The sequence below is a fragment of the Sciurus vulgaris genome, assembly GCF_902686455.1.
Source record: "Sciurus vulgaris genome assembly, chromosome: 16".
In the NCBI taxonomy this organism is placed as follows: domain Eukaryota; kingdom Metazoa; phylum Chordata; class Mammalia; order Rodentia; family Sciuridae; genus Sciurus; species Sciurus vulgaris.
In genome coordinates this window covers 6,424,421-6,445,885 of record NC_136477.1, presented here as the reverse complement: position 1 = coordinate 6,445,885, position 21,465 = coordinate 6,424,421, and the positions used below count along the sequence as shown (strand labels likewise).

At 51.5% G+C, this 21,465-nt stretch overlaps 1 protein-coding gene across 1 annotated transcript in view; it reads left to right on the top strand.

Moving 5' to 3' along the window:
* Positions 1–21,465, top strand: part of MUC16 (mucin 16, cell surface associated) — a gene marked incomplete at its 5' end in the record, with an annotated part of 81,533 nt that overhangs the window by 56,198 nt on the left and 3,870 nt on the right. Inside the window, 24 exons of the mRNA XM_079115094.1 lie at positions 57–124; positions 702–874; positions 993–1,028; positions 1,499–1,617; positions 1,767–1,834; positions 2,430–2,602; positions 2,707–2,742; positions 3,603–3,665; positions 4,798–4,922; positions 4,999–5,066; positions 5,490–5,662; positions 6,003–6,038; positions 6,490–6,614; positions 6,722–6,789; positions 9,329–9,501; positions 10,717–10,752; positions 11,685–11,750; positions 12,768–12,871; positions 12,961–13,028; positions 13,145–13,317; positions 13,415–13,450; positions 14,975–15,138; positions 15,449–15,516; positions 21,003–21,169. Of these exons, the coding sequence (XP_078971220.1) occupies positions 57–124; positions 702–874; positions 993–1,028; positions 1,499–1,617; positions 1,767–1,834; positions 2,430–2,602; positions 2,707–2,742; positions 3,603–3,665; positions 4,798–4,922; positions 4,999–5,066; positions 5,490–5,662; positions 6,003–6,038; positions 6,490–6,614; positions 6,722–6,789; positions 9,329–9,501; positions 10,717–10,752; positions 11,685–11,750; positions 12,768–12,871; positions 12,961–13,028; positions 13,145–13,317; positions 13,415–13,450; positions 14,975–15,138; positions 15,449–15,516; positions 21,003–21,169 (2,386 nt within the window). The remainder of the gene's footprint in view (positions 1–56; positions 125–701; positions 875–992; positions 1,029–1,498; positions 1,618–1,766; positions 1,835–2,429; positions 2,603–2,706; positions 2,743–3,602; positions 3,666–4,797; positions 4,923–4,998; positions 5,067–5,489; positions 5,663–6,002; positions 6,039–6,489; positions 6,615–6,721; positions 6,790–9,328; positions 9,502–10,716; positions 10,753–11,684; positions 11,751–12,767; positions 12,872–12,960; positions 13,029–13,144; positions 13,318–13,414; positions 13,451–14,974; positions 15,139–15,448; positions 15,517–21,002; positions 21,170–21,465) is intronic.

Genomic DNA, 21,465 nt, shown 5'->3' with positions numbered 1-21,465 from the left:
CAAGGTCACCATTGCCCCCACCTCAGCTCACCTACCCTCCTCTCTCCCCTCCACAGCTCAGTCCCTTGTTCAAGGACACCAGCGTGGGCACCCTGTACTCTGGCTGCAGACTGACATTGCTCAGGTGAGACCTTAGAGTAGCCGGCACTCCCAGCCCAAGCAGCTTGCTTGCTTCCTTCCTGCCCTCCACCCTTCCTGTCCTCAGCACAGGTGGCTTTCAGGAGGCATTGGCTGCAGCACCAAGGCCTTCCTTAATCCTTCCCCTTTCCTGCAGCCTGTCTGAATTTCCAGAGTCCATCAGCAGCACCGGCCCCTCCTTCTCTCCCTCTCTGTTTTTCACAGGAAGGGCATCGCCTTTAGATGATGGATTCTGTCACCAGGATTTATCTGGAGACAAACATGCTTTCTACATTTTTTTGATCCCCAGCTCCAGTTCTTCAGGTGTCCCAGCTCTGAACCCTCCTGTCCCCAAGACAGCAGGTTCCATTTTTAGCCTCAAACTTCAGGAACATTTTCCCACCAGCCAACTCTTCTCCTGGTGGTAGGCTGTCCAGAAGTCAGTGCACAAAGATGACCTGTCTGACTTTTCAGCCTCCTGCTGGCTCCTCATTTCCTCTGTCCTTTCCCTCCTGCTTAGCAGTATTCCTAGGCCCTTCCCTGAAAATGCACTCATTCTTCTTCCCCTGCCCTGTGCTCTCCAGGTCTGAGAAAGATGGGTCAGCCACCAGGGTGGACGCAGTCTGCTCCTACCATCCTGACCCCATGGGTCCTGAGCTGGACAGAGAGAAGCTGTACTGGGAGCTGAGCCAGCTGACCCATGGCATCACCCAGCTGGGCCCCTACACCCTGGACCAGAACAGCCTCTACATCAATGGTGAGCCGCGGCCCTCCTCTTGCCCTCCAGTAGAGCCCACATCCACCATGTCTGTGCCGCTTGGTTCCTTACCAACCCACAATTCACATTCTCTCTCCCTCCCCCTGTCCTGCTGCAGGTTACACCCAGCAGACTACAGTGGCTACTCCCAGTGGTGAGTCCACAGTGACTGCCAGCAAATCCCTCAAACTCCAGGGAGGCCAGCAGCAGACCCCTGCCCAGGTCTCCAGCTGTCAGGGAGGGCAGGAGTCAGGTCACAGAGTGGAAAGCCAGTGTGACAGGTCCCAGCTGTGCTCACCTTGTGTTGTTGCCTGGACACACACCAAGGTTGTTTGGGTGGAAGAAAGACAAAAGTAGGTGCAGAATTTGATGGAAAAACATGAGTCCATGATAAATTGTTTCACCAGAGCTTTGTAGTTTCCAGATTGTTCCCTCATGGCCTACAGCATGTGATAATCAAGGGCTGAATGAGGCACTAGACACCAAGGACCCTCATCCATTGCTAAATCCTCAAGGGGTGTGGTCTCTGCTGTAAGGACCATGGCCACAGACCCTGCCTGGCCCTCTGCCCATCCCAGACCTGACTCAGGGGCCTCTCCTCTCCCTCCCCTGCTGCATCCTCAGGACCTCCCCTGGAGTCCTTCACCCTCAACTTCACCATCACCAACCTGCGCTACGAGCAGGACATGCAGCCCCCAGGGTCCTTGACGTTCAACACCACAGAGAAGGTCCTGCAGCAGCTGGTGAGCACAGAGCCTGCCCCACTCTTGTCCTGCCCCCCGGTGCCAGCCCTGTCATACTGTCCTGCCCTTCGAAGCAAGTATCATCCATGTTGTCTCCACACCTACCAAAGACATCATTGCCCCTGCCTCTCACAAACTCTCCTCCACAGCTCAGACCCTTGTTCAAGAACACCAGTGTCGGTCCTCTCTACTCTGGCTGCCAGCTGAGTTTGCTCAGGTGAGACCTTCCTATACCAAGTCCATGACTTCCCCAAGGGCTTCCTGGCTCAGGAATCTGGTTGGCTTCCTTCCCTCACTCCCTCTGCCTGTCTCCGGTAGAGATGGAATTCAGGAGGTGCTGGCTGCAGTACCAGGAGTGTCCTAAAACTACAACGTCGCCCCTCTGCTCTCCCCAGATTTGGTGGAATTCATCCAATTCACATTGGATGCCCACCCTGATCGTCATCCTTCTGGAATCCCACTCTCTGCTCCCTTTCCCAGTGAGGGCATTTTCTCTGGGGGTTAATTTCTGACCAGGGTGAAAGTTAACCTGCATCCTCTACCTGCTTTAATCCGCAGCTGCAGCTGTTCGCCTGTCTCAAGCCTCTGGGCTCCTGCCCTCATGCTGTGGAATGCAGGCTCGAGTCTTGCCATTTAACAAAGACTCCTGAGTCCCCGATCTGCTCACAGCATCACTCAGAAGATCTGAGTCTGGCTTCTGTCTTCTGTACTGAATTTGTCATTGCCTCTGGCTGCTTCCTGACCTGCTCCCACAAACCTCAGAACCCCTTCCTGGGCTGTCGACTTATTGCCACCTTACTTGCTCTTCCCAGACCTGAGAAGGAGGGAGCTGCCACCAGAGTAGACGCTGCCTGCACCTACCGCCCCAGCCCTACAAGTCCTGGACTGGACAGAAAGCAGTTGTATGGGGAACTGAGCCAGCTCACTGGGGGCATCACCCAGCTGGGGCCCTACACCCTGGACGGGGACAGTCTCTACGTTAATGGTGAGGGGCTGCTGTCTTTCAGTGCAGATCAGTGGGTTCTGCATGCTTCCTCTCTTCTCCCTGATGCCCTCCCCTTCTGACTCTTTCTCCTTCTATCTGTACAGGTTATACCCGCCAGACCTCGGCCACTACCTCCAGCAGTGAGTATTCTGGGTTTCAGAATTCTCAGTCCTGCAAGCCATTTCTGTCCGGTCCAAGCCTTTAGAGGCCAGGGCTCCTTGCCTCCACTCCCAACGCCAGCACCCTCCAACCCTGTATGTACCAGGACCCATACCCCCGAGTTCCCAGACCTAGGCGCCTCCTCCCTAGCATCTCCAGGATGTTGGAGTGCCCCACCCAAGCACTTAGGATGTGGCCCCCCAGCTTCTGAAGTTGGAGCATCCACTCAGTGGTAAAGGGCCACGCTGGAATCCGGGTTCTCCTTCCCTGCTGCAGCAGATCCTAAGCCTAGTCAGCTTCCATCTGGGACTTGAAGCTCAGCCTCTGTCTCTCTGTGGTTAGGAGTGGACTTTGACCCTTCCCAGGTGAGGGCTCTGGCTTCATTTTAATGAATCACAGCTGTGGTCTCAATGGTCGACTCTCCGAAGGCCACGTTAGCTCTGTGTTAACGAGAATTCTCTCCTTTTCCCTTTCCTCATCGTTGCTCTGTGTTCACAGGTTGCTCCCATCCCTCCTCGAGCACCATCCCCAGTCATGAGTAGTCCAGATCCCTGGGTCCCACCCTCCCCGCCAAAAATAGGAGCTTGACCAGCCAGCCCCTCCCCTGGTGACCCACTCTTGGAGTGGGAGGAGTCCAGAGGAGATGCATGGAAATGGGGACTGAATGGGATGGCAGAGTTGCCTGCCCCTGCACACATTCCCCAAGGAGGATGCCCAACTCCAGGCCGAACGGGACACAAGGAAGGCACAAATTCTTCCACTGCAATCGCCTCTGTGGCCGCAGTGCCCTTAAAGAGGTAGCCTATTTTGGATCTCATCCCTGGCCTTCTTTCCTCCACAGTAATGACCACCACGTCCTTCTCAGCACACTCTCTGGCTCCACCTGCCACAGCCAAGCCCACAGGTAGGAAGGGGGCATCTCCAGGATGCAGGCTGTTTGCTCCAGAACAGTTGGCACCTACTGGTGTCTCTCACGGCTCACTGGCCCTCCATGAGGAGCTCATGGACCATCTAGGTGCTCAGTATCCACATCAGGGTGGGCCCATACCACACAGAGGTTACTGACTTCTGGCCCTCTCGGCTCCTGGACATCACATGGGCCCCTTGTCTCTGACACCCTAATGAGAAGGTCCCCCAAACCTCCTCCTCCATCCCCAAATGCAGAGGCAGAAAGCCAGGCTTGACCCTTCCTGCTGCTCACCTCCAGCATCCGCCCAGCTGCAAATCTAACCTCTCCTCCCTCTGGGGTCTCTCCAGCCCCTCCTTTCTCTGCATTGCTCAGACTTTATTCAGGACACCAACATCAATTCCCTCTGATTACCACAGCAGCCTCCACTCTCCTTCCTGTCACCCTCCACACCCCAGCTGCCCCGTGCCTCCTGAAGTGCTTTGTCCTTTCAATTCCTGTCAATCTTTGGATGACTGTCCCTGGTCTACAAGTCACATGCAAATCCATGCTCTGCAGAGTCATTCCTTCCCCTCTGGGGCTCAGTGGGTCCCTCCATTCTCACATCCATGCTTCCTTGCAGCCGTCATGAGAGGACTTCAGGTTCCTTGTGCGTGCCCTGCTCTCTCCTCTGCCCAGCCTTTTCCAGCTGCGGCTCCTTCCCAGAGTCCTCACTCCACCCATTCTACTTGCTAACCTCTTATCCATGCTTTTGGTCACACCTGAAATGGTGCTTTTTCTGGAAAGCTATCTTTAGTCATTGCTTGGTGGCCTTCCTGGAGGTCCATGTCCTCTGCCCCACCGCCAGCTCCCCCAAAGCATAATGCTCTGGTCACGTCCCAGGCCACAACACTGAGAGACTGTGACTCATTCGTCTTTGGATCCACAGAACCCATGTGGGAACTTTGCACACATTAGGCACTCAATAAATGCTCCCTGAATGAACTAAGGTTCCCGGCATCTTAGGAGTGCCACCGGCCCCTGCTTCAGGGCGGGCAGTCTACGGTGAATGCCCCGCCCCGCGGTTAGGACCAGAGGCTGCCTTGGCCACTGCTGTGTCTAAACACCCTCCTCTTCCTCCACACTGCAGGCAGTGGCTCCACAGTGGCATCCGTCACCCTCAACTTCACCATCACCAACCTGCATTTCACGGAAGACATGGGGCATCTGGGTTCCTTGAAGTTCATCTTCACTGAGAAGATTCTGCAGCGCCAAGTGAGGGCCTCCCCGGCCACCCCAGCCCTGCCTCACACCTGCCATCCTCCCTGACCACCTCCTCTTTCCCCACCAGCTCGGGACCTTGCTCAACAAGACCAGCGTGGGCCCCCTCCACACTGGCTGCAGGCTGGCCTCCCTCAGGTGAGGCCCCAGATGGAGTGCTTGCTCAGGTGGTCAGGACCTTGTGCACCCACCAGAGGGCGCAGGGGGCACTCACACTGGTAGCCGCCACACCTTCTTCCTGCCCAGGGGGAGCACAGGCTTGAGCGTTGGGTGGCTTAGAGACAAGGAACTGTGTTTAGTGCACAAGATCCAGGTGACACTGCCGTTGGGGAGGGTTCTCCTCCCAGAAGCAGGAGGACAACCCCACATCCTGTCTGCACGTTCTACTCAAGATGTGTTGGGTCCCCAGTGTCAGGAGACCGCCTCAGATGAGACGCTCTCAGAGTGGCCCGGTGGCCTTCGCAGCTGGTCCCTCACGTCTCTCCCAGCTTCCCCCTTCCACACCCAGACTGCTCAAGACCCTCCTCAGCATTCCGCACTACTGTGTCCTTCCTTCTCCAGGCTTGAGGAGGGTGGAGCCTCCACAGGAGTGGACATGATCTGCACCTTCCACACTGACCCCACGGGCCCCGGGCTGGACAGAGAGCGGCTGTACTGGGAGCTGAGCCAGGAGACCCATGGTGTCACCCAGCTGGGCTCCTACACCCTGGACAGGAACAGTCTCTACGTGGATGGTGAGGGACCGTCTCCCGGCTACGTTCCCTCTCCCCGTTGGGTGTTGGCTTTTCCCAAAGCTCCAGACAGAGCTTCCGTCTCTCCAGTGAGAACCTGGACCCATCTTTCTCTCCTTCTGGGTCTGGGTTCCATCTTCCTTGGGATGAATCAAAACCATCGTGGGGTCAAAGACCAGGTCCAGCCACCTGCAGTCCTACTGCCCTATTACCTTCTCCCTGAACATCCCTCCACTGCCTCTTTTCCTCTGCTTTGACCCCAAAAAAGTCCCCAAACCCTCTTTTATCCTTAATTTTCCATGTCCCCAGCTGCTCCTCAGCTTTGCTTCTCTTCTCTGTGCAGGTTACACCTTTGGAGCCACAGCCCCGACCCCCACCAGTGAGTACTCCTGGCCCGTTTCAGGGACTGTCGGCTTCCAGCCAAGTCACCTCCCCAAACCCCCTCTCCTGAGCGAGGAAGACCCCGACTCCCGCCTTCTCTCTGTCCTGGGCCAGAGCAGTGTCCCAGCCCAGGGGAGCAGGGCTCCCCCGGACACATTCCCCCACATTCCAACCTCTGCGGTTTCCATCTTAATCTCCCACAAACCCACCCTTCCTGCTGTTAAAAGGTAAACTGAGGCACGGTTTTAAAATTCAAAGAGCTTATTTGGGCCAGTAGCAACTCGTGAAACAGCAGACTGAAGGAGGTATGGGGCTCTCCACCAGGACCCAGGACCCGAGGCCCTGGGCAGCCCCACCTCAGGGCTCATGCAGCCCCCACCTGGCCCCAGGCCACCCCGTCAGTCACTACGCTCCCCACAAGCTTTCCCTCTCTCGCCCACCTGCCATAGCTGGCGAGGTCAGCGAGGAGCCCTTCACCCTGAACTTCACCCTCCGCAACCTGCGCTACTCGGCTGACATGGGCTACCCCAGCTCCCCCAAGTTCAACATCACGGACACCCTCATGCAGCACCTGGTGAGTGGCCTTCTGCCCCCACCCCTGCGCCCCTGGGAGGGCAGCACCTCCCAGGCTGCCTCTGGCCAGCGCTGCCTCTGGCCAACACGCTCCCTCTTCCTCTCCAGCTCCATGGTTTGTTCCAGAGGAGCAGCCTGGGGGCCCGACACAGAGGCTGCAAGGTCACCGCCCTGAGGTGAGAGGCAGTCCCTTCCCTGCTCCACCCACAGCAAAGGCCTGGCCCCTCAGCGGGGCGAGCCGTTTTTTTCTCTTCTTGGACTTGTAAATCCTTTTTTGTGTGACGGCTTCATTTCTGACATATAAAACTCGTACACGTCGCGTACCCCTTGATGTTTCCATCTCCACTGGGAAGCGACAGCCGCCTTCAGCGCATTCAGGTCGCTCTCTGCCTGGTTGCCGTTGGGTACCTCTGGCCGGCATCTCCTCCACGTCCCCATGGCCCCTGGCAGCCCTCATCCCACGGTCTGCGCGACTCCAATGAGCTTCTTCCAGATGGCACGTTTAGGTGACCTCGTGCTGCTTCTCACTGGGCACAGGCTGCCTTCGCGGTGTCTCCGGGGACGGGAGGGCTTCTCTTGAAGGCCACTGTCCCCGTGCAGTCGTGGCCGCCCTCCCTCCCACTGCCGTGCTTGTAGTTCACCCAGCTGGTCTCCCTGCCCTGGCCGCCCTGGGGGTGCGGGCATGAGCTCAGGAGCGCACATCTCCCGCTGAGGTGCCGATTTCATTTCCTTGGGAGACACGCACAGACACACGCACGTCTACGCGCGGCGCTGAGTAGAATCTCGTAGGTCAAGGGGATTCTACTCATGTCTCTGCTTTGAAGGCAGAGATGCTGCACCTTCCCGTCCTACCAGGGTCACCCATGGGACACCTGCAGGCCCGAGCAAAGCGTGGGTGTTCCCAGGAAAGGCCCCCTAAAATCCCTGAGGAGTAACCTGGGCCACTGTCGTCTTGACGCACACGAGGGAGGCGTCCTCCAGAGCAGAGCTAGCGGGAGGCTAACAGTGTGACCTCCAAAATCAGTGATTTTAAATCAACAAAGAACAAGGGAAGCAGAGGACTTGGGTTTTCCCTGTAGCATATTTACAGTCCTAGGCAGCCACCGCCATGACCTCTTCCCACAACCTCTCTGTCACCCTAAGGAGAAGCTGCACCAACTAAGCAGTCACTCTGACTCCCTGGTCAGTGTGCATTCTGTTGGTGTTTATTAAGTGCTTCTCCATTCGTATTAAAGTGATAGTTCCTCTGAGCCAGGTAGAAGCACCAAAGTGACAAGACAGACGCTGTCCCTGTCCTCATCCAGAGAAGAGGAACAGGTATTAATTAGGAAAATAAATACCTAAGGAAAGTGATCTCCAATGTGGTCAGGTGATGTGGAGCATCAATTACAGAGTGAGTGTGACTTCTGAGTCGTGCCCCAAATGGCCATAAAAACTTCCAGGCAAAGAGAACAGCATGGGCAAAGGTCCTGGGTGAGAATGAGCTTGGCATGCTCAGAGAAGAGCAAGGAGACCAGTGTGGCTGCAGCTGAGACAGCCAGAGGGGAAAAAGAGAGAAGGTGACGTTCATACATTGTCAGGGTCTGTGGGGGATTTTTTAAACACTGTAATAAAAGTACATGAAATCTGTCATCTGTATTAGTCAGCTTCACATTGCTATAACAAAATACTTGAGGCAATTAACTTACAAAGACAAAAAGTTCTTTTGGCTCATGGTTCTGGAAGTTCTAATCTAAGGGGTAGTCCCATAACTTTGAGCCTCTGGTGAAGGAGGCAAATCATTGCAGGTGGCAGGGTAAACCATTTACATCAGGCCAAGAACTAAACAAGGTGATTGGTGGGACCCCTCACTCTCCTTGGAGGGCACACCTGAGGACCTCCAAGAAGATCCCTCCCAAAGGTCCACAGCCCCTCCCAGTAGTGCCACCTGGTGACTGAGCCTTGAGTACTGGTTTTTAGTGTACAGTACTGCAGTGTTATACACCCTCAGGCCATGTGCAGAGGCCACCACCATCCATCTCCAGAACTGTTTGACCTTCCCACCCTGAAAACTTCCCAAACACTGTCTTCATCAAACATTAACTCCCAGTCCCCCACCCCAGCCCCTGGCCCCTTTCTTCCGTCTCTGGAATTCAATGACTCCAGGGGACCTCCTGTGAGCAGCAGCATTCAGTATGAGACTTCTGGTGACTGGCTGATTTCACTGACCATAAACGTTCTCATTCATGTTATACCATGTGTCAGAATTTTCTCCCTTTTCGGGACTGAATAATATTTCATTTGTATGCAGATACCTCACTTTTCTTGTTTATTCATTGAAGTAGGCAAATCTGCTGGGTGCTGGGACTTCATGTGACAACAGTGTTCTAGATGGGTTCAGTTCCTCCCCTCAGGAGGCCACATTCTATGATCACGTAGAGAGTAACCAGGGCTGTGAGGGGGAAAGGACAGGGACCATGGGATCCAGAGGCACCCCGTGTCCAGGGTCAGCAGGGTCTCGAAGGAGGAAGAAGGAGGGGGTGAGGAGAGAGGTGTCCGGACAGAAGTGGCCCAAGTGCAGAGCTCCTGGGATAAGAAAGCACGGGTCTGTGGAGACGCGGCAAATGGCCAGGCAAGGCCGGAGTGCAGGCTGAAGTGCAGTGACCACTCTCCGGTGCAGGTGGACAGGTGCCAGGTGAGCTGCATACCCCCGAACGTTCCCCTCTCCCTCCCCAGGTCTGTGAAGAATGGCTCCCAGACACGGGTCGACCTCCTCTGCACCTACCGGCGGCCACCTGGAAGCCCAGGCCTGCCCACCCAGCAGGTGTTCCACGAGCTGAGCCAGCAGACCCGGGGCATCACCAGGCTGGGCCCCTACTCCCTGGACAAGGACAGCCTCTACCTCAATGGTGAGCAGACCTCAGCCCACCCCTGTGGCCCACAAGGGCGCTGGTGCCAGGGCTCTAGGGGAGTCCGTGCCCCGCAGCCCCCTGCAAGGCCAGCCCTCTACGAACCCTCTTCTGCAGGAGAAACTGAGTCCCAGCAGGGTGTTGGGTCAAGGAAGGAGCCCTGGGCTTCCACCTTGGCGTCTTGCTCAGCTCTAGATGTTCAGCTCCCAGAAGGGTCATCCTTGGAGAGACTGGGGGAGAACACACCTGTACCCTGCCCTGCCTCCTTCCCGCCTTGATGCGGGATGGACTCCCCTCTGGAGTGGGTCCCCTGGGCCAGGGAGGAAGTCAGGCCCTCTGGCCCATGAGGGCCCCCAGGCCTCTTGGGCACCAGCATCAGCACAGAACCCAGAATTTACGAGGGCGTGCCCTGCATGGGGTTCTGAGACATGAAGCCTGTGCACAGAGAAGCTCATCCGAGAGCTCAGCTCCTTCCCTTCCCTCCATCCCCAACCTGGGGATGGCCTCTGGCCACGCTGCTATGTGAAGTGGACAGGGAGACATCCTGGGCCTGTACTGCTGCCATCTCAACCCAGAGTGACACTGAGGCACATGGCAGGTTGCAGGGGGACCTGTCCACACTCATCATACGTCTGCATCTTTACTTTCTGGGTTCACCTCTGACCCCTTTGAGATGGCCTTGGCAGGGGCCTGGGTAAGATCCTCCCCACCCCAAAAACCTCACAGCTGTGTGCTTCAGTTCCTTATCCAGTCAGCATTTACCAAGCACCAACTATAAGTCAGGCCTTGTTCCAGGCACCAGGGACAGAGATAAGTTACCCTGGGACCTGTCCCGGTGTGAAATCCAATGGGGCAGAGTCTGCTGCATTCCGTGCTCTATCTCCCACATGTAAATGGAGCCCACACATAGTAAGTGCTCAATAAACACCCCCTGGATGCAGGAATAGACTGGAAGGAGGATGGGTGCCCCTCTGGGGGAGAGAGAGGCGTGAACATGAACCTTGGGGGAACCTTTGGTTGGAGGCAGGAAGCCTGGGGATTCGGGCAGGAAAGAGGTGGTTCTAGTTGGAAACACCAGGACATTCTTTTTCACAGTGGCCTTTAAGTCAGAGCTTCGAAGGTGAGCGCATGCTCCCAAAGCACTTAGGTGGGCATCGGCAGCAGCGCGGGCTGCAGCAGCTGTACCCCTCTCCTCACCTGTGGCTTTTTTTCCAGGTTACAATGAGCGTGGTCCAGATGAGCCTCCTACAAGTATGTGTCCTGGCATCCAGTGCTCTCTTTAGCCTCCGCGGGTCTCCTGGTGGGGCCGAGGGCTCAGTGGGAGGAAGAATGCTGAGTCCCTGGCCTCCTCTTGGACCCGTAACCATGGTGTTGGGTTTCTGAATTTGCCACATTACTCTGAGTGAGAGGAGGAGGTGTGAACAAGCGTTCCCTGAAGTTAGGGGTTGAGGTCACATGGTGACCATGTTGTTTATGCCTCTTGATAACAAAACCTAATGGGGTCCCCAGCAGGGGCTTCAGGCCAAGCTGCAAACCCTGCTAGCTACCCGTCGGTTTTTAGCCAAAATTGCTCATGCTGCCATCTAGTGGTCAACTCAGCTGTCCCGCAAGCCGTCCATTCTTCCTTCTTTCCAATCATCCCCCATTTCAGACATCTTTCTATCCGTCTGTCCATCCATAGACCCATCCTTCTGCCTATTTGCCTGGTTGTCCTTCCTTCCTCTCTCTTCACCCATCCACCTACCCACCCACCCAGTGAGCCACCCAGCCACCTAACTACCCATCCACCAGCAGACCCCCATCCCCCCGCCTGCCTACCATGATTCCCATTCACCTGCTCGTCCTCCGCATCCACGTCCACATCTCCACCTGCTCTTCCTTGCATCTCTTCTTGCCTTCTCTTCTGATCCTGACTTATCCCTTCTTCCTTCTGGTAGTCCCTTCCATCTGCCCATCCATTCATGGGTCCTCTTGCCTCTGCCTCTCCTGTCACCTGCTCTCGCTCCCTTGAGTTCACGGGCTCGCCTCCCTCCACGCACACGCTCTCTCCCCTCACTCTGGTTTACGACTCACCTGTGATTGGCTGCTCTGGCTTGGACCCCACTGGAGCCCAGGGGAGCCTGAAGGGGCTTCTCTCACCAAGTGGGGGCTCTCTGCTTCCCTGACGATAACTCTTTCCACAGCTCCTGAGTTAGCTACCACGTCCCTGCCTTCACCAAAAACATCTGTGCAGCCAGAAGCCACCACAGGTATCTGAGGGTCCCTTTTCCTCCCCAAGATCAGATCCCCATCCCACACCTCCACTGTCCCATGAAAGTTATAGGAAGCCAAGATGTCAGGAGGATGGTCACAGAGAGCAGACTCGCAGTTCAATCGGGTACCTTCCCTCATGCTCTGCCAGTCTCATAAATAAATATTATAATGAAAAGTGGAATTTTGCCGGGGGGGCCTCTGGAGGATGTTCTGGAGAAATTTCCACCAGAACCGAGTCTTCCAGGATGAGTAGAAGTGATCCAGATAGGACATGAAGAGTGTTCCTGGCAGAGGGGACTCCGGAGCAAAAGTTCAGAGGACAGAAAAAGCATAGTGTGTGGAGAGATTTGAGAAGAATTTGGTTTGCACCAAGCATCATGCTCAACCCAGAATGGGTAGCTAAACAAGGCTGAAAGGTCACTAAGAACCACACTGAGCCAGGCACAGTAGTGCATGCCTCTAATCACAGAGGCTCAGGAGGCTGAGACAGGAGGACCTGGAGGTCAAAATCAGCCTCAGCAATGGCAAGGCACTCAGCAGTTCAGTGAGACCCCATCTCTAAATAAAATATGAAATAGGACTGAAGATGTGACTCAGTAGTCAAGTGCCCCTGAGCTCAATCCCTAGTACCAAAAAAAAAGAAAAAAGAACCACATTAAAAAGGGCCTTAAATGCCAAGTGAAGAAGCTTGAACTTGACCCTGAAGGCCATAGGGAGCCATAAATTCTTCTCATGTTGGGTGTCGAGAATGTCCAGGCTCCAGTTTTAGCCTGCGTAAGAGAAGACAAGCCCCGGGCTGGGATGGCACATGAGGAGCCCTCAGCCGGGAGATCCGGCAGCACTTGGAGGCCAGGGGACACACAGGGGACGTCTGGCCCACGCAGGCTCTGATGAGGAAGGCCACGGGGGTCAGCAGTGGTGCGCCAGGAAGAAGACCTCGGGGCCAGGTGCAGGACTCCGGGTTGGCCTCAGCTCGGCTCTCAGTTGCGGGCCTCTCTCCTCCCTTCCCGCAGCCCTGGGGCACCGCCTGAAGACCTTGACACTCAACTTCACCATCTCCAACCTCCAGTACTCGCCAGCCATGTTCAGCCCCACGGAGAGGGTCCTGCAGCACCTGGTGAGACCCTGGTCCCTGCCGCTCCGGTGGGCTCCCTCCCACCCAGCCCTCCACAACTCCTGCCTCTTACACTCCTTCTTCCTCCCCAGCTCAGAGCCTTGTTCCAGAAGAGCAGCCTGGGCCCCCTCTTCTCAGGTTGCAGGCTGACCTCCCTCAGGTGAGTCCACCCCTTCTTTGTGACCACCCATTCTCCGACTGCCCGCTAGTCTCCTGCTTGCTTCTCCTTCCTTCCGGATCCCGTCCCCAGAAGCCTCCACATCCCTCTCTCCTCAGGCCTGAGAAGGACGGAGCAGCCACTGGTGTGGATGCCATCTGCACCTACCGCCCCGACCCTGCGGGTCCTGGGCTGGACACAGAGCAGCTGTACGGGGAGCTGAGCCAGCTGACCCATGGCGTCACCCAGCTGGGCAACTACCTCCTGGACCAGGACAGTCTCTACGTGAACGGTGAGTGTGGCCGTCTGCGTTTGCAGAGTTGGAGAATCCACAGACGCGCCTCCTTTCCTTCACCGCTCAACATCTCTTCCCCTCTCTTCCTCTGCAGGTTACACCCTCCACCGTGCAGTCTCCACCCTCAGTGGTGAGCACCCAGTGAGCCCCAGGACCACCCTGCACAGCCAGACCCTGCCCACATCTCTGGCCGACTGGGAGGGACAGAACTGGGGACACGGGATGTTAATCATTGCCATAAGACAGTGGTGAATCACCTCCATCTTGGTGCCTGGGCTCAGGGAATGACCATTGAATGTCGGTCGGGTGGCCAGGCACAGCGGCCTGTGTCCCAGCTACTGGGGAGCCTGAGGCAGGAGAATCGCTTGAGCCCAGGAGTTCAGGGCCAGCCTGGCAACATAGTGAGACCCCCATCTCAAAAACAAAATGAAGTTGATTGGGTAGAGACATAGAAGAAAGAAAGTGAGCCATTCAGCATAAATGCTGCGTATAAGAATTTAGCCTCTCCGGCCCGCACGGGGCAGCCTCTGCACCACAGGGATGGCAGTGTCTGCCTAGCTTGGATTTGCCACGGCCGTCACTTGCCCTTATTCCATTTGCTTTCCTCTCAAATAAAAAAAAAAAAAAAAAAAATAGCCCCAAAAATTAGCCCAAGGCCTGGATGGGGGACACTCTTCCCCAAACCACCACGGGGAGAGTTTTCCCCTTTATTTCAGATAAAGAGCACGAAACTCTAGTCAGATTCATGTACTCAAATTCAGTTTTTTTTTTTAAAAGTCTTTCTTTCTCCCTCACACACACCTCCACCAGCTTTATCCAGGTGTTACAGGCAAATAAAATCATATGTGTTTAAAATCAGCAGCATGATGGTTTGATACAGTATTCCTTGCAAAATGACTAATTACTATGAGAGTTTATACATCACCCGCACAGCTACAACCTTGTGTGAGAGACACACAGTTAAGATCCCCTCTCAGAATTTCAAGTATGCAGTGCATTAATTACAGCCACCCTGATTTACAACAGATCCCCAAACTTACTCATAGTTAAAACTTTAAATTTTTTTCTTCTTTTTTATTAATTTTAACTGACATATAAGGACATAAAAACTGTACATATTAATGGGGTGGCTTCTGTTTTGATACATGTATACATGTGCAGTGTTTAAATCATGTTAAATATATGTACATGCTCAAACCTTTACTTTTCTGTGGTAAAAACCTTCAAAGCCCTGCCTTCTAGCTGTTGGAACGCACAGTGTGTTGTGCTTGTCTAGTCTCCCTGCTGTGCAACGGTACACCCAACTAGCTCCTCTCCAGGTGCCACTCAGTACCCACTGATCGACCCCACCCCCACCCCCAACCATCCCCAGCATCTGGTAACCATCAGTCACCACCTGCACCTGCTGACCACTCCCCAGGGAGAGCCCTTCCGGCTCCCCACATCACAGGGAACTCCCCCGTTGCCCGTGGAGAGGTGAACAGGTACAGGGCTGGATGGACACAGGTTGACAGGTTGGTAAGGGGCCTCTGTAGCCCACCTTTAAAACCCCAGCCAGGTCTCATTGCTGGGAAGAACTAGACCAACTGGAATGACCTCTTCCTCAAATCCTTCTCTGATACGGTTTTTTTTTTTTTTTCTTTTTCTGTTCTAGAAGTGAAACCATCTACTCCTCTACCAACGGAAATACCAACCAGAAGTCCCAGCTCCCAGAACTTCCAGCTGAACTTTACCGTTACCAACCTCCTCTATTCCCAGGACATAGCTCGGCCGGGCACCACCAAACACCAGCAGAACAAAAGAAGCCTGGAGAATGCGGTGAGAGAACATTGTGTCCACTGTTTCCAGGCAGAGACCAGCTTTTGGTAGCCAAAGGGTGACTTTTTATAACAATCCCTTGAAGACAGATTCTCATTCCCTTTGTACAAACTGAGAAACAGTCACAGAGAGGTTCAGTAGCTATTCCAGAGTTACACAGCTATTTCCTACTGGAACAAGACATCTTTTTATGTCTGCGCTAGTTTTCACCAAAGAAAAAATAGATGAGGAAGTGTGCTTCGTGGCTGTTAATTCTCTTTTACAATTGCATCTGGGGTTCTGACCTAAGAAACATCACTTTGTCTTTCAGCTCAACCAGCTTTTCCGAAACAGCAACATCAAGAGTTATTTTTCTGACTGTCAAGTTTTAGCCTTCAGGTGAGTTCCAACTCAGGGCTTAATAACACTGCCAACTTCTGCTGCACTGTAAATGTGCCCTTTGCCGTAGTCCCTCAGTTCCAGCTGTTCTGAAGAGAGCCCTTGGAATACGGAACTGTTACCCAAAGTCAGCTTCTTCCTAAAGCAATGAACCCAACTGGCTTAGAAACTCATGAGAATTTGTATGGACCCAGCAGATGTGGGGGTGCCTGGCATAGGAAGCAGTGAGTCTAGTGTGTAGAATTCTTGCCTTAAGAAATCAGTTACTGGGGGCCAGGCACAGTGGTGCACACCTGTCATCAGGAGCCTGAGGCAGGAGGACCTCAATTTTGAGACCAGCCGGGGCAACCCAGCAAGACTGAACCTTAAAATAAAAAAATACAAAAGGCTGAGGATGTAGCTCAGTGGTAGAGAGCGTTTGTCAAATATGTGAAGTCCTGTGTTCAATCCCCAGTACCACAAAAAGAACACAAGAACAAAAAGGAAAGAAATCACCTTCTGGAGTAAATATATTGAGGTATCAAAATTAAACAATATTCAAACTAGTTCGCTTCTATTTGACTTGGTTTTTTGTTTTTTTTTTAATGAGTCGATATGCAGCCTGTGTTCACCAAGGATGAGGGGAACTTCTAAGACCCATGTGTCCCAAGGCTGCCATCCCCCATCAGATTAAAAGGAAGTGCTTTCCAGATCTCAAGAGTCTTGTCAGAGAAGAGATGCAGGATCTCATGGGTGCTTGAGACCCTGGGAGACTCCTTATCGTGGCTCTTTTATCACATCCTGTCCCTTTTGCACTATGAAAATATCCAAATTTCAGGAAGAAAAATAATCCAGAGTCTTTAAATGGTCCAGGAAGGACGCTGGGAACTTGGCCAAGGAGCACCTATTTGGGGGCTAATTAATGATGCCCTCAATGGTTCTCAACCATCATTGCACATTAGCCTCACCCGAAGAGCTCTTTAAAAAGTGTTCATGTCTGGATCCTATCAGTTTGGGAGAAGACCAAGCCAGGATACTTCTCAAAAACTCTCTCGGAAATTCTGTCAGGGAGCCAGGGCAAAGACCTTCGTTTTTAAATAGAAAGAGGAAAGCAAGGAAATATATAGACTACGGCAGGGAAAAAAAATCAGCTACCAAAGTCAGGATCCATGGAAGATGGAGAACTGGAACCGGACATCTGGGACGCCAGCGGTGCCTGTGCTGGCCACCAGCCACACCAGGCAATTCAGATTTTTTACACAGCTACCAAGATGTGATGGACCTGCTATTCAAGTCATCCTTAGGGGTGTCAAAATGTAGTGGCGTTGTGTGCAGAGTGGAACAGCCATCCCATTATATAATTCTAGAACATTTTTATCACCCCTGCAAAGACACTCCGCACCCATCAGCGGTCACTCCCCCTTCTCCCCTCAGCCCCTGGCCAGCGCTGGCTACTGTCCCTCTCTAGATCTGCTGGTGTTGAAGGGTGTCGTCTGTCGTCTTTGACCGGCTTCTTTCCCTGAGCCCGGTGATTTCAAGGTCTACTCCTGGTGTAGCATGCACTGGGGCCTCGGTCCTCCAGGTCTCGACTGTTCCTTTGGATGGCTGACCACGTTCGTTTATTTGTTTGCCTGTTGGTGGACATTTGAGTTGTCTCCACGGGGACGGAACCCAGGGCTGCTGTACCACTGAGCTGCATCCACCGCCCTTTTTATTTTAAGACAGGGTCTCACTACATTGCCCAGGCTGGTCTTGAACTTGCCATCCTCCTACTAGATGTGAAGTGGCATCACCTTGTGGTTTGGATATGCATTTCCCTGGTAGCTCACGAAGGTGGACATCACCTCAGGCTGACCAGCCATTAGTGCATCTTTGAAGAAGCGACGATTCCGATCCTTTTTAAACTGAAATATTTGTCTTTTGTTGTCCAGTGGTAATAGTTCTTTATATACTGTGGATACTAGAAACTTATTAGATCTATGATTTGCAAATATTTTCTCCCACTTGATAGGTTGTCTTCTCTCCTTCCTAATAGTATTCTTTGAAGAACGTCGGTTTTAAATTTTATAAGACCCAGTTTATCTATTTTTTGCCTTTGCTAGTTCTCCCATTGCCATAATAAACCATTCGTTGGCTAATACAAGGTCTTGAAGGTTTACACCTATGTTTCCTTCTACATTTTGTAGTTTTATCTCTTATGTTTAGGCCTTCAATTTACTTTGAATGAATTTCTGTTCCTGCTGTGTGGTAGTGCTCCTACTATTGCTTTGCATGTGGGCATTCAGCTGTTCCAGCACCATTACCTGAAGACGTTCCTTCCCTCCCGTCTTGGCCCCTTGCAGTGAACCGATGATCCAGACTTGGTTTGTTGATGGACTCTGAGTTCTGACATGGATCTATTAGTCTATCCTCATGCCAACAAGGCATTGTTTTGATTATTGCAGCTTCATTAGTTTTGAAATTACAGAGTGGAGATCTCCAACTTTGTTCTTTCTCAATGTTGGTTTGGTTACTTAAGATCCCTTGAAATCCCATGTCAATTTCAGGATCAGCTTATCAATTCCTGCAAAAGAGCCAGTCGGTATTTTGATTGCATTGAATCTGTAGATTGGGAACACTTGCCATTTTAACAATATTAAATCCCCAAACCATGAACATGAGATGTTTTTCCATGTATTTATATCTTTTAAATTTTCTTTCCACAATAGTTTGAAGTTTTCGGTGTACAAATCTTGCATTCCTTTTGTTAAATTTGTTTCTAATGTAAGTATTTGTATTCTATTCTTTGATAGTATCATAACTGAAATTGTTTTCTTAAATTCATTTTGAGTGTTACTTGTGTGCAGAAATATGATCAATTTTTGGATGTCATCCTTATATCCTACAAACATGATAAGCTAATAGGTTTCAGTAGTGTGTGAGTGCATGCGTGCGTGTGTTTAAGATTTTCTGAGTTCAGTAATAAGTTATGTGCAAATGGAGATAGATTTATACTTCCTTTCCAATCTAGGTGATTTTATTTCTTCTTCTTGCCTAGTTGTAACCCCCAGGACAGCATTAGCAACCTACAGAGTGAAGGTCGATATCCTTTACTTGTTCCTGGTTTTAGAAAGTTTTAAGTTTTTCACATTAAGTAGGATGTGAATGTGTTTCACAGATGTGCTTTATCAGTTTGGGAAACTTTCTTCCTGTCTTAGTCTTTTAAGTTCAGGGGTTTTATTTTTTTACCCTGAAAGGGTGTTCATTTTGTCAAATGCTTTCTGTGTGTAGGTGATAGATCAGGGATTTCTATGCTTTCTTCTCTTCATGTTCCATATCACACTGATCAGTTTTTTGAACAGTAAGCTGACTGTGCAGGCAGAGGTGAACTTTCTCAAGTTTCTCCTGCTCTGCCCCTAGCCCTGCACACTGGTGGCTTCTCGATCCCCAGGAATACATCTGAGATTGAACAAATCCTCCTATAAACTAGGTTTTCTGTTCAACCTCATGGCTGTGACAGGAAGCTGCAGCATAAACAATTAATGCTAGTTGATGTTTACATGAATATTAAGCAATATTAATTGTGCATGTTAATGGGTTTCATCAACATTTCCACATATGGATATCTCAGGTTTTAATCATATTTACTCCCTGCTACCCTCTCTTTCCCTCCTCTCTCTTCCCCCTTCCCCTGGTTCCCTTCCCTATCCACAACAGTTCCTCTTCTTTTGGGTCATTTTTTCTTTTTTTTTTTTTTAGTTTCCACATTATGAGAGACAACATGGAATACTTGTCTTTCTGTGTCTGGTTTACTTCACTTAACATGATGACCTCCAGTTCCATCCATGTTCCTGCAAATGATGTAAATGCATTCTTCTTTATGACCGAGTAGTACTCCATTGTGTATATACACCAAGTTTTCTCTATCCATTCATCTGTTGATAGAAACCTGGGCTGGTTCCATAACTTAGCTACTGTGAACAATGCCACAGTAAAATAGGTGTGCAGGTGTCTCTTCTGTGTGCCCACTTGATTTTCCTCCGGTATGCGGCCAGGAATGGGATAGTTGCTCCAATGGTGGTTCTGCTTTTAGTCTTCTGAGGGACCTCCATTCTGCTTTCCACAGTGACTGTACCAATTTACATTCCCACCAACAGTGTCTGGGTTCCTTTCTCTCTGCATCCTCCCCAATATTTGTTACTGTTTTCTTTTGCTTTGTTTTTTGGTAATAGCCATTCTAACTGGCGTGAGGCAGAATCTTACAGTAGTTTTGATTGGCATTTCCCTGACAGCTCAAGACGCTGAGCATTCTTTCATATACTTGTTGGCCATTTGTAGCTCTGCTTTTAAGAAGTGTCTGTTCAGATCATTTGATTTGCCCATTTTTGATTGGATTACTTGCTCTTTTGATGTTACATTTTTTTGAGCTGTTTATAGATCTGGATCTGAGTCCTCTGTCAGATGAAGAACTGCAAAGAATTTCTCCCATTGCGTAGGTTGTCTCTGCTCTGTTGATTGTTTCCGTTGCTGTGCAGAAGTTTTTAATTTGATGTAATCCAATTTGTCAATTCTTCTTTTGTTTCCTGAGCAATTTGAGTCCAGTTCAGGAAATCATTCCCTGTTCCAACGTCTTGAATGCTCCTTCTATATTTTCCTCTGATAATTTCAAAGTTCCAGGCCTTGAAGTAAGGTCTTTGATCCACTTTGACTTGATTTTTGTCCAGAACGAGGGAAAGGATTGAGTTTCGATCTTCCACATGTGGATATCCAGTTTTCGCAGCACTCTTGCTAAAGAGGTTGTCTTTTCTCCAAAGTCTATTTCTGGTACCTTTGTACTAATTGTTTTTGACAAGTGTCCTGGGTCGCACTTCCCTCACTGAGCAAGTTCTGAGTCAGATCAAATAAGGCTCTCCCTGAGAAGAGGGCTTTTTCAAGGAGTTGCCGGACAGCTCAGAGAGCCACAGTCCTCTGGGAAATGGGTGTTTGGGGAGCACATTGGGGCTGCTAGTTGCTGCTCTTCACAGCTGCCAAGGATCTAAGACAGTTGGTTTGCAAAATTACCAAGGATTTGGAGAGAACAGCAGGGGGAATAAGGACGCTAAAATGCCACAAATCTCACTCTCTTTACCAAGATTCAACCACTGAACACTCCTTGGATTATTGCAAGCCTTTGGAAAATTCTTGGACTTCTGAAAAAGTTGATTTTGACAACTGTTTGCTAGTGCCTTCATATTGTTTTCTGGATTTTTTTCAGAAGTCCTTACTCCAACATTTCAAAAATGTTTTCCCTGTAACTATTTATTTTTGTATTAATTAGATTTAATTTAATTTCACATTCCATTCCTCACTCACCCTTGCCACATTTTAAGTGCTCTCTAGCAACATGGGGCTCATAAGGACTGTCTCAGGTGTGGCATTCAAAGAATGTTGACGTCCATGCACAGAGCTCCTGGACAGAAGCTAGCATCAGGAAATCTGGAATCAGGGCAGAATTTCAGATATCCCTGTCCATCCTTGCGCCTCTCCAGGTCTGTCCCCCACAGCAACCACACTGGGGTAGACTCCCTGTGTAACTTCTCACCATTGACTCGGAGTGTGGACAGAATTGCCATCTATGAGGAATTCCTGCGGATGACCCAAAATGGTACCCAGTTGCAGAACTTCACCCTGGACAGGAACAGTGTCCTCGTGGATGGTAAGTCTCCCGGTCATTGGAGCTGGGACAGGGGCTCCAACCTCCAAACCTGGGGATTTTACCTAGAACCTCAAGGCCTTGGGGGTAGAATACCATGGAACCGGGTCAGATAAGTAACAGGTGGCAAAGTTCCTCCAGGTTTTACCCACCATTGAGGGAGAGAGAAAAGACACCCGGTGGGAACCAGGGAGACTTTCACCCTCTCCCAGAAAGCTCTGTGATCTCAGACTTCAGATAAGTCACTTCTCCTCTCTGGAACCCTCTCTTATTTCTGCACTGCAAGCTACTTAGGTAGT